A 12,842-nucleotide genomic window follows, 5' to 3' on the forward strand; every position below is an offset into this window, starting at 1 on the left:
TTTGAAAGAGAATTTCCATTCGTACTGCATTGGGAATGGTAGCCAAAGAGGAAGTGTCTAGCACCCAAAGCTGTAAACATTTCTAAGGCAGGTAATTTGTCCATTATAACACACCCCATAAGCTGACAGATATTGTCCCATAAAGACATTTACACTTCATATTTATGCTTCTTACATTGCTGATTTGCATGGCATTGATTTGGGCCTGCAGTATGACTGGCATGTCAGAAGGAATGCTTATGTTGCTTTTATCTTTATTCCAGGCTTCTTGATACAGTTTCTGTGGAGAGAAGGAAAATATTATTTTAATACAGCAATAGAGATGGATATCCGAACATTAAGCCTTAGCAACTATTTAACATGGGAAAATGTTTTGTTATATGTTTGCAATGGTTAGTTTTTTGTGTCAGCTTGGCTAGGCCAGCATACCCAGGTATTTGGTCAAACATTATTCTACATGTTTCTGTGAAGATATTTTTTAGATCAGATTAACATTTATACCAGTGGACTTTGGGTAAAGCAGATTACCCTCTGTGATGTGGGGGGCTTGTTCAGTCAGATGAAGGCCTTAAGAGAAAAAAGACTGACCTCCCCTGAGCAAGAGTAATTCTGCCAGCAGACTACCTTGGGCTTGAACTGCAACTCCTGCCTGGGTCTTGAGGCTGCTGGCCTACCCTGCAAACTTTGGACTTGCCAGCCTCTACAATCATGTGAGTCAATTCCATGAAATAAATCTCTCTCTCATATACCTCTTATTAGCTCTGTCTCTGGAGAACCCTGACTAATACAGTGTTCTACCATTTAACGTGTAGCATTATGCCACAGGTTTTGTAATAAGTATTTGCTTTCCTGAGTTGTAATGGAGTGACATTTTTCATTTTAGTGCTTCCAGGTCTGTGTGTGAGGTAGGGGAAAGGCGCGTTGGCATTTGTCAGAGTTCTACTTAGCATGTGCCTTCACTAAACTAAACTAAGAGATTCTTAGAGTTGCTCCAAGCACTTTAAGTCTTTGAAGAGAAACAATCTACCTTCTCTGTTTCATCCACAGATGCTCCGTTTGGGTGGCATCTTCTGAGAAGAGAGTCCTGCTAAAGGAGAGCCTGGCGGTAGGATGGTTCTTACCTCACTCATTTGCAGAGAATTGGCTTTTGCCAGGACAACCGCTGGCGTGTCGACAATGGAAGTGAATTTCAAGGCTTCTGGGCGTGTCCTGTAGAGTCTTTCATTCAGCAGGTCTTGAGCACCCTTCACCCTGGTCATTTCTACTGAGCCTTCTGGCCTCCAGCCAATGCCACGCAGCCACTCCAGGTCTGCTTTGTACACATTCTACAGAGACATTAGACAGAAATGTTGTTCCAAGTGCTAGACATAGCATCCCTTAATTGGAAAGTAAGTTCACGGGGTTGAGGGGTTGATAAGCACAGAAGATGGTGGTTCCAAAAAAGTAGGACCTGAGATTTTACATGAATCAGGGGTTTCAATATCCATGACAGAGTAATTTGTAAAAGCATAATTTTTTATGCTAGCCATGAATAAGGATAAAATGGTAATAATGCTAAATTTCATGGTAATTATTTAATATTTCAAAGAAATTATATAACTGAAAAAAAATTTAAAGATATTTTGTCAAATCTCATTTCATTTTCATCCTGTAATAGGGTGAAACTCTGTTTAGTGTTTTGGATATAGTACAATAGTGGCAGTTATTTTTTAAATGTTCAGATAATTTATGTTTGTTTGAAATATATTTTCATTGCCAGACAGTACAAAGGACATGAAGAAAATAGTCTGGAATCTAGGCCAGGGAGGACATGACCTAAGTAGGGTTCTTCATCTATGTTCTTTGATTCCCATAACATAACTCCTAAATATGGGTTTTGTTTTAAGAATGTGAATGGCTCCCCCTGAGGTTGTGCAGTGAGCAACCCATGAGTCTGTCCACAGAGGCACTGTCTGTACAATTAACAAATCTATGTCCTCCCACTCCTCCTTTCCCAAAGTTCACGTTACGTACATCACTCTGTAGTTCATAGGCCTTCCTTGCTTGGATAATGTCGTTTTGATCAGGTAAGCACGTCCAGTGATGCAGGTAATTTCGATAATCAACGTCACTGACCAGAATCTGACATTTCTTGGCTAGCAAGATGCCTAACATGTCCACTGGGCTACTGAACTTGGTCTTCCACTTCTGGAAATCCTTCTTATACTCTCTTTCACTTTGAATCTTCCCTGCATGTATGGCACACATAATCTTGGGGTCATCTTCAACGCTCCGGGCTCCAATGTGGTGGCCTTTCTGTTTCTCATATGCTTCTTTGTATTTGTACTAAAACATAAGAAATATATGTTTAAGAGCCCAGTTTTAAAACCATATGCATGCTGACAATTAGACAACATGAAAACCCACAAGCAAATGGACAAGACTTTCATATTTTGAATATTTTGACATCTCTGAACAATTTTAAACTAATGTTTTATGCTGTCATAAACGTAACAGTAGTGTAATCATATATCTTCACTGCTGAAAACTTTTTCTGCAACAACTCTAACTACAATTTCAAAATGTGTTTTTCTTCTCTGAGACAACAAAGGGAAGGGTCTTGGAAGGTAAGAAGCATGACTGGAGGGGTATATGAGGAAGCAGTTACAAAGTGTGGCCCACCAGCTGCACTGTGGTTGTTCAGCAAGGTGAGACCAAGGGGGTTAGACAGAGAGCACTTACGTCACTGGCAATGTCCCTCGAGGCCTTGGCACTCTTGATGGGAATAGCATCAGCTCTCAGATCATAGTCCTTCATCTTTGATTCATCCCATCCCTTGGTGTAAAGTTTCTAGGTGGAGGAGAATACACAACAGAAAAAGAAGAGAGTTATAGAAAGTTAATAGGCCACTTCCAGTAAGGAAGGTGGTAAGATGGAAAAAGTATTTTAATTACTCCTAGACTAAAGGCTGACTTAACAATCAGGAAATCTCTTACTTGGCTGATATTGGCAGAATTGCTCTTGGCCAGCATGATTTCTGGGGTGTCCGGCATCACGTGGATGGAGGTTTTGTCAGTATCCCAGGCTTCTGTATATAAATGCTATGGGGGAGGTGAGGTAAAACCCTTTGTTAAAGCCAATACATTGCAGTTATTATAAAATTTAACTCATTTAACTGTAAAATAGCCTTTGAAAACTTATGTGGAGGTGAGGGAAGCAAAAGGGTATGGGGAGAGTAAATCATGGCAATATTTAAACAGACATATGATCGTTTCATAGCCAATGTAAAGCAACATCATGATCTCAATTATTGATTCTTTTCATCCAGTGACTCTCAAGCTTACTCACAGAACCTTCAAGGATGGAGCTTGGCTATAGAACTATGTTATAGTAGAAATCCCTAGACTTCAGAATCAATCCCAAGGTCAAACCCAACTCCCCTATGTCCAAGCTGTGTGATCTTGAGAAAGGTACATAAAGCCTCACATGCCTCATTTTTTGGAGGGGGATAATCATATCTTTCTCATTAAGTATTTTTTTAAACTTTATACTTACCTCTTTTTTTTTTTAAGTTGAGGTGAAATTGGTGTATTACTTTATTGAGTATTTTTTCGAGATTAACTGTAACATATGTAAAGTGCTTGAGTCATAGTAGGCACTCAACAAATTTTATGTTTCCTATTGTTATTATCACTGTGACTGCTGTTGACGAGTGTGGTATACAATAGAGTTTCTGGAGTTTTAATACCCCAAACGTTGGAGTTTGCTGAGAGCCAATTTCATATTCTGCACTGAGCCCTCATTCTCACTACCCAGATATCTGGAAGACATTCAGGCAGGTGTGGGAGAATTCAGAAAAGTTCAATTCAATCTCAGCTGTGCATATTAAGAGCCTACCTATTGGATAAAGAAATTAGCCGAGTATCAATAAACAGATTGCCAGCACTCGGGAGGAAAAAAGCGATCATCGATCTTGTACAATAAAAATGAAAGCAGCAATCACATCTCACTTTCCAAAGTGGGATTTCTACAACCTATGGTTTTGGAAGCAAGTAATTTGAGTTGTGCACTGGCACTGCTATGCACACTGTGTTTCCAAGACTTCTGAACAAAATGCAAAATGACTGCATATTTTTTTACAGGATGGATAAAGAGATGCTGATGCCTTGAGTCTGCTCTGCCAAAGAGAATGTGCAGAGAAAAGTAGTGCATTTGTGGATGTCTCTAGGTCACTGCTCAGAGGAGTGTATGCCTTACTCCAGAGAAATTGTCCTAGGCTGTACTTCCTCACCCACACAGAGAATGAGGGGACACAGGGTTGAGAGAAGCATGCAGATCCAACTAGGATTCAAGCACATGCTCTGTTGAAGGCCTACATGAGAATTAGGCCCATCACCTCTCCTTTCTCTGGAAATCCTCCAGGACATTTCTCACTTTATAAGCCCAGTCTGTGGAAGGTATGACACAGGCAACTGGCAAAAGCTGGAGACTCACCTTGCTCATGGTCAGGGCATTATTCTTTGCCAGGACAATCTCTGGGGTGTCTGTAATGGATGTGAACTTGAGCTGGTCTGCGGGCTGGCGGTACTTCCTGTCACTCAGGATTTCTCCCGCTCTCTTCACATTCTCGACCTCCATAGAGCCAATGGGCACCCACCCAATGCCTCTCAGCCACTCACGATCAGCCTTGTAAATAGCCTGAAAATGAAACAATGTCAAATATGTGTAGAAATTACCTCCACAGCCTGATGTCTAATCTTGATTTAGCATGGTGTATACAGATGGTCTATAATTCTGCATCTTGTGTAAATTTCAGGGAAGACACAGGACTGCCTTACTTTGGTGTAAAATGGCTAGTCCAGCACTTTGTCCCTGAAGGTAGTCAATGTTTGCTGTTTTAAAGACCTATGAAATCTCTAATAATATGTGATTTCATCAATGAAAAACCATTTTAAGGAAATTCCTGCCTGCCTCCTGATACAAAGTGTTTATTCTCTGATTTGATTGCCTATACCTCTTTGCATGGGAATAATTCTCTGTTAGAGTATAGTTTGTTCCTATCTCATTGGGCAGGGGCCTTCACAGCCATTGCATAACATAAAGAAAGGATGAACACTTCCACATGCTGAATCCACGTGTTTTCTCGGGACAACAAAAAGGGATCTTTTTTCAGATGATTCTATACTCATGTTTCTAAGCCAAAGAGTATATATATTTTTACTCTTACTTATCTTATCCTCAGTCCCTCTTCTTGTGTTGTAGTTCAAGTAAAAAAAAAAGATATTTTATCCTGCTTTCATGTTTCTTCTTTGAACTTAAATAAACTGGCTGAAGGAGAATTTTTCTCATAAGTAAGAGTAACAATTCTTTTTGTTTTTATGGCTTTTTGGGAAACTCTTTTTTACAATGCCACCACTTTTATCATTCTTCCAAAAGTGACTACTTGTCAGAGCTGATCAAAAAAACAAGGAGCTACTATACCAGTAAGGTAGTATTTGAGTCCCAAGGACAATCTACTGGCTGACAACAAAAATACTTAACATATTTCTACGGAGATACTGTTTTCAGCTTCTTAGAAAAATTGTCTTGATATATATAACTCATTCTTATATTTCCTTCCACAAGCTATAATAGATATTTCCTATAAGTTAAGTAGTCAGAAAAATGATAATGCAATAAATTCATTTGGAAAATCAGGTTGCATTAAATCAGGATTTCTTAACCTGGCATCAATGAACTTAGAAAAAACATCTTTATTTTCACCTCTAACTGAAACATAGCATTTCTTTTAGCTATAACTATAGGCAACAGATGATGGTAGTATTAACACTACATGGAATTTTATCAGCAATAGAAATCATAAATATTTTCATATTCTATTACAGTTGTTGTAGACATCTTGCATATTTATGTTCATCAGTTCTTTGAAATTAAGCTAGTTTTACACCCACTGCTAGATCCTTTTATTTAATGTGTTAATAAAAAGCATATATATTACTACACTGTCGGTGGGAATGTAAATTGGTGCAGCCACTGTGGAAAACAGTATGAAGGTTTCTCAAAAAACTAAAAATAGATTGGGTTGGTTTTTTTTTTAATATTGAGCTGCATGAACTGTTTATATATTTTGGAGATTAATCCTTTGTTTGTTGATTCATTTGCAAATATTTTTTCCCATTCTGAGGGCTGTCTTCTCGTCTTGTTTATGGTTTCCTTTGCTGTGCAAAACCTTTGAAGTTTCATTAGGTCCCATTTGTTTATTTTTGTTTTTATTTCCATTACTCTAGGAGGTGGATCAAAAAAGATCTTGCTGTGATTTATGTCAAAGAGTGTTCTTCCTATGTTTCCCGCTAAGAGTTTTATAGTGTCCGGTCTTACATTTAGGTCTCGAATCCATTTTGAGTTTATTTTTGTGTATGGTGTTAGGGAGTGTTCTAATTTCATTGTTTTACATGTAGCTGTCCAGTTTTCCCAGCACCACTTATTGAAGAGACTGTCTTTTCTCCATTGTATATCTTTGCCTCCTTTGTCATAGATTAGTTGACCATAGGTGCGTGGGTTTATCTCTGGGCTTTCTATCTTGTTCCATTGATCTATGTTTCTGTTTCTGTGCCAGTATCATATTGTCTTGATTACTGTAGCTTTGTAGTATAGTCTGAAGTCAGGGAGTCTGGTTCCTCCAGCTCCGTTTTTTTCCCGCAAGACTGCTTTGGCTATTCGGGGTCTTTTGTGTCTCCATACAAAAATGGGCAGACCTAAATAGACATTTCTCCAAAGAAGACATACAGATGGCCAAGAAGCACATGAAAAGCTGCTCAACATCACTAATTATTAGAGAAATGCAAATCAAAACTACAATGAGGTAGCACTTCACACCAGTTAGAATGGGCATCATCAGAAAATCTACAAACAACAAATGCTGGAGAGGGTGTGGAGAAAAGGGAACCCTCTTGCACTGTTGGTGGGAATGTAAATTGATACAGCCACTATGGAGAATGGTATGGAGGTTCCTTAAAAAACGAAAAATAGAACTACCATATGACCCAGCAATCTCACTACTGGGCATATGCCCAGAGAAAACCATAATTCAAAAAGACACATGCACCCCAATGTTCATTGCAGCACTATTTACAATAGCCAGGTCATGGAAGCAACCTAAGTGTCCATCGACAGACGAATGGATAAAGCAGATGTGGTACAAATATACAATTGACTATTACTCAGCCATAGAAAGGAATGAAATTGGGTCATTTGTAGAGACGTGGATGGACCTAGAGACTGTCATACAGAGTGAAGTAAGTCAGAAAGAGAAAAACAAATATCGTATATTAACGCATGTATGTGGAACCTAGAAAAATGGTACAGATGAACTGGTTTGCAGGGCAGAAATTGAGACACAGATGTAGAGAACAAATGTATGGACACCAAGGGGGAAAAGCGGCGGGGGGTGAGGGTGGTGGTGTGATGAATTGGGCGATTGGGATTGACATGTACACACTGATGTGTATAAAATGGATGACTAATAAGAACCTGTTGTATAAAAAAATAAATAAAATTAAATTAAACAAACAAACAAAACTAAAAATAGGACTACCATATGACTCAGTAATTCCACTTCTGGGTATACATCCGAAAAAAACAAAAACACAGATTTGAAAAGACACATGTACCCCAACGTTCATAGCAGTATTATTATAATTGCCAAGATATATAGAAGCAACCTAAGTGTCCATCAAGAGATGAATGGATAAAGAAGACATTTATATATATACATAACAGAATACTACTCAGCCATAAAAAAAGAATGAAATTTTGCCATTTGCAACAATATGGATGGACTTGGAGGTATTATGCTAACTGAAACAAGACAGACAGGGAAAGACAAATACTGTATGATATTACTTATATGTGGAATCTAAAAAAACAATAAACTAGTGAATATAACAAAAAAGAAGCAGACTCCCAGATATAGAGAACAAACTAGTGGTTACCAGTGGGGAGAGGGAAGGGGGGAGGGGAAAGATGGGGGAGGGGATTAAGAGGTACAAACGATTATGTATAAAATTAGCTACAAGGGTATATTGTACAATGCAGGGAATAAAGCCAACATTTTATAATAACTATAAATGGCGTATAACCTTTAAAAATTGTGAATCACTATATTGTGCACCTGTGACATAATATTGTACATCAACTACACTTCAATAAAAAAGCATCTATATTACTACATCACGTATTTAGTTTAATTTTTTTCTCCTGATAATCTAATTTTATTTATTTATTATTTATTTTTTAATTTTTTATTATTTTTTATTGAAGTATAGTTGATTTACAATATTGTGTTAGTTTCAGGTATACAGCAGTGATTCAGTTATATATAATTCATTTATATATATATATATTCTTTTTCAGATTCTTTTCCATTATAGGTTATTACAAGATATGAATATAGTTCCCTGTGCTATACAGTAGGTCCTTGATGTTTATCTATTTTATGTATAGTAGTGTGTATCTGCTAGTTCCAAACTCCTAATTTATCCCTCCCCTTGCTTAGTATAATATTTTGATAACCATATTTCAATGTAATCGGTTTCTTTTGAAACAAGTGTGTGTGTGTGTGTAATTTTATGCATCTCATGACACTGTCCTGAGAAGTTGTCCATAGGTTTCACCAGACTGGCAAAAGATTCCACAGCACAAAAGTTAGAACCCCTTCTTGAAACCTTGCTAAAGAATATTAAACCCACTTACATCACTCTGAAGGTCATAGGCCTTCCGAGCCTGAATGATGTCATTCTGATCAGGCAGACAGGTCCATTCATGAAGTGGTTTCTTGTAGTCTATGTTGCTTACAAGGATCTGGCACTTCTTGGCCAGCACCACTCCCAGCATGTCCACTGGGCTACTGAACTTGGTCTTCCACTTCTCAAAGTCCATCTTGTACTGCCGGTCACTCTGGATCTTGGCCATGTGGATGGACCACATCATCTTGGTGTCATCCTTAACATTTCGGGCCCCAATGTGGTGGCCAAGCTGGTTGCGGTAGCCTTCCTTGTACTTGTACTGAAAAAAGAATAGAGATATAAGTCTAATGATAAGGACATCTTATTTATATCACATTTCATAGTTTCATAGACACATTATTTCTTTTGATTTTCCCCACCACTAGTGTGAGGGAGAAAGTTTAATATTATCAACTCCATTTCATAAAATAGAAACCTGAAGCCTCCAGGAGTTAAGTGATTTGTTCAAGGTCACATCATAAGCAGGTAGCAGGGCTGAGACTAGAATGGAGAGCTTCTGATTCCTAATATTTTCCCCTTCCACTAAACTATATTGCCTAGTTTACATTTGCTTAACAAGTAAAGATAAAACATCTTGTACAATTTAAAAGAGCATCTACTTAATTTAAACATGTGACTGCTTTTTCTAAAAATGTTTTGATATGATGAATATTTTAGAATATTTCCCTTGTAATCAGAATTTATAGTGAATTCCATGGTCAAGGATACGGGCTACATTTAGAAAGTTTCACCAGGAAATACCTCCCTTGTTTGCCTGTCAATGTCATTGAACTTTCAACCATGAGGGAGTAATAACTTGGGTTAACACTCTATCTACTTTTAAAATTCAAAAATAATATTTTATGGTCCATTTTACCATGAGATGGTCACAGTGTGGGCTTCTCCAGGTTAACAGCCAGAAAAAGTTTTTATAATGGAAGGAATGAAGCATATGTCTAAGGTCTGGGACACTTCCAGAAGAAGGAAAGTCTGGATTTGGGTCTTAAGGAGCCCTGGTACAGAATGAGGGTACTGGACACCCTCAGGAGATGTTTCTCATGACACAGGAAGGACTAGAGAGGAGAGGAAAGTGGGTGCTGAGTAAAAGCTTTGCTTACTTCTCAACTTGTTCTTGTGTCCAGTTATGGGCATCTTGGTAGGAGAACTTCACTAAAGGTCAACAAAGGATTAAACAAAAATCTAAAACGTATGCATAATTAACATCTTCTCTTAATGCCAGAGTAAACGGATAGAAGTAGTAGGAAAGAGTTCACATTTATGTTGGCTGATTTACATGTGCTACCAATGTCTTTAACAACAACGGTTTTTACAAACGTCTGGGTCATCAGCTGCTCAACTTCTGAGGCTCAAAAATATGAGCCCATTTTTAGTGTTCATAAAATACTTATTTTTAAAGAACATAACTCCATCTTTGACAGACTAGCAGGTATACTGGATATAGTATCTTTTGTTTTCTTTGTTTTCATTTGCCACTTTGTACATGGGGGAATCGTTAAAGGAAATTGAGACTTGCAGGCTAAATTTCTGGCAAGAAAAGCTGTAAAAGCTGCCATTTGTTAACATCTTTGAGTAAGAAATGCCTCTTCAAAAAACATCAACTTACATCACTAGCAATATTTCTTGATGCCTTGGCTGCTTGGATTGGAATGGCATCCACGCGCAAGTCATAGCCTTCCTTCTTTGACTCTTCCAAAGCAAGTTTATAGAGTTTCTGCAGAAAAAAGAATTGATCAATCATTACTCCTTTTGTAAAAACTGAAGCTATTTATTACTAAGCTTTCTCTGTCCTCATTTAAACTACACAAAATTAAGTATTAGTGTGAGTTTGCAGAAAACTTTCATAGGTGCTCAAGGATTTTAAGGCACATGGTTTAAACTTTGATGTTTTATTGATTAGTAAATCTCAAAAGTTTTTTGGGGAAATCAGCATCAGGTTGCTAAAATTTTGTTTTGCCAAGCAAGCAAAACTGTAAAAAAAAACAAAAACAAAAACAAAAACCCAGCTATTTATTGTCATGATCTTAATATAAAAGGAAGGCCATTTTTATGCCAAAGAAGGAGAAGGAATAAACACAGTATTTTTAAATTGAATATATTTGGATTTGTGAACAACTCAATGCGTTGTCCTTATTTTCTCCCATTTTACCATGGATTATCATCACAGACCTTGATTGATCTGTGAAGACTAGGGTTTCAGAATCCTCACTCTGATGAAAATGTTGGTCCTGAAAGAGATGGCTAGGAAAATGCTTGCAAATAGTATTAAATGGTAACCAGAACACAATGAAGTGGCAAAAGAATACACAGTAAGGTAACTCACTGTGTTTTAACCTAGTGACTGCCTGCTAAATCGCTGTTGAATAAAATAATGACTTGATAAGCACACTGATCTGTAGTGGAAGGCTTTAAGAGTATATTCTCTATTGGGATACTTCCCCAAAAGCATTTCATTCTCTGGTGTCATCTTCATAAAAGGCTAGTCTACTTTGTGGACCTACCACATAGACCAAAATTGAATCAAGGGAAAACTATCTCTTGAATCAAGGGAGAACTATCTCTTTTATTGACAGTGTTGTTCTGGAGCATGTACAATAAATTAGTCAAAAGATTTCACTAAGGATATTATTACAATAGTTCATTTTTGCCTTTCTCTTCATGATATGATCAGTAGTTTACTCACATCACTGTAGTTTATTCGGTTGAGTTTGGCTAGCATGATTTCTGGTGTATCAGGCATGACATGGATTGTTTTCTTGTCATTGTCCCAGGCTTCAGTATATAAGTGCTATGAAAAAAAAATGAGAAAAATTATTTTGGAGTTCACAGACAGTTTTTCTTTTGATTATGTGTCAGTCACCTCTCTTCTGTACAAAGTAGAAATAAAATTACTAAAGTTGCATAAATTCCTACCTTTCATGTAGATAAATTACTATTTCCAAGAGCATTTAGCTTACTATTTCATTGACTCAGTTTTTGCTGTTTCTTATTAAAATTTTTTAACAGTTCTGAAAAGTATAATTGGGTTGCAGAATTTAATATCTATAATTGTGAAATAATTACAGCACATGGTATTTTTAACATCAGTTTACTATTCTGAAGTATTACTAAGTAACTATGGTGTTATAATGGGAAAATCATTTTAAAAGGTATTGTAAATCCTATAGGAATCTTTAAAATGTAGTAACATGTCAGAATTTTTACTTCATTCTACGGTAAATTCCTATACCTGATGGTGAGGAGTGAAGACTCACCTTACTCATGTTTATCGCATTGTTCTTTGCCAGCACCTGCTCCAGAGAGTCAGTTATGCTGGTAAATTTCAGTGTGTCTGGACGCTGGCGGTAGATGTTATCACTCAGTATCTCTCCGGCCCTCTTGGCTTTAACTATTTCCACGGAGCCAATTGGAACCCAGCCAATGCCTTTCATCCACTCAAGGTCTGACTTATACAAATTCTTCAAATCAACCAACAAGAAACACTTTTATTAATTAGTTGTTCAGATTCACAGTCACAAAATGGATCATACTAGAGAAACACAAAAGCACTGATGAACAGGTAAAGCTGCCGTCACAATCACTCATTAACAAGCATTATTGAATCCTGAGTACATTTTTTTCCTAAGCATTTTTTGGCACAGAGGATTGTACTAGGAATGATGAAAGATCTTTTTTGAAAAGTAAAAACACAGTCCTGCCCTTGAGGGTATTACAAGACTTTTACACAAGAGCAGAGTTTCTTTAGCTTTGGAAAATGTGTTCTAATAGCTCCCCAAAAGACCGCATACTTAGACCAATGCTGTGTAAGTGTTGCAGTCACAAAAACTCTTGCCTTTTTTTTTTAAAGGGAAAAGAGGTGAAATTCAACTATAGTTGTGAGTTTCAACACATAGTAATGTTAAGTTTTACAAATCATGCTCTTGATTTGCATTTTTAATTGAGATATAATTGACATATACTAGTTTCAGGTGTACAATATCATGATTCAGTATGTGTGTATATTGCAAAATGATCACCACAGTAAGTCTAGTTGAGATCTATCACCACACATACCTATACTTT

The 12,842-nt window shown here is 37.2% G+C and overlaps 1 protein-coding gene across 1 annotated transcript in view; it reads right to left on the reverse strand.

Moving 5' to 3' along the window:
• Positions 1-12,842, reverse strand: part of NEB (nebulin) — a 229,620-nt gene that overhangs the window by 88,086 nt on the left and 128,692 nt on the right. The window contains exons 78-87 of the mRNA XM_061183866.1: positions 12,035-12,238; positions 11,464-11,568; positions 10,387-10,494; positions 8,731-9,042; positions 4,474-4,677; positions 2,976-3,080; positions 2,722-2,829; positions 2,014-2,325; positions 1,122-1,325; positions 176-280 (exon numbers count right to left, since the gene is read on the reverse strand). Coding sequence (XP_061039849.1) covers positions 176-280; positions 1,122-1,325; positions 2,014-2,325; positions 2,722-2,829; positions 2,976-3,080; positions 4,474-4,677; positions 8,731-9,042; positions 10,387-10,494; positions 11,464-11,568; positions 12,035-12,238 — 1,767 coding nt within the window. The remainder of the gene's footprint in view (positions 1-175; positions 281-1,121; positions 1,326-2,013; positions 2,326-2,721; positions 2,830-2,975; positions 3,081-4,473; positions 4,678-8,730; positions 9,043-10,386; positions 10,495-11,463; positions 11,569-12,034; positions 12,239-12,842) is intronic.

Source organism: Eubalaena glacialis, chromosome 1, assembly GCF_028564815.1.
Source record: "Eubalaena glacialis isolate mEubGla1 chromosome 1, mEubGla1.1.hap2.+ XY, whole genome shotgun sequence".
Classification (NCBI taxonomy): Eukaryota; Metazoa; Chordata; class Mammalia; order Artiodactyla; family Balaenidae; genus Eubalaena; species Eubalaena glacialis.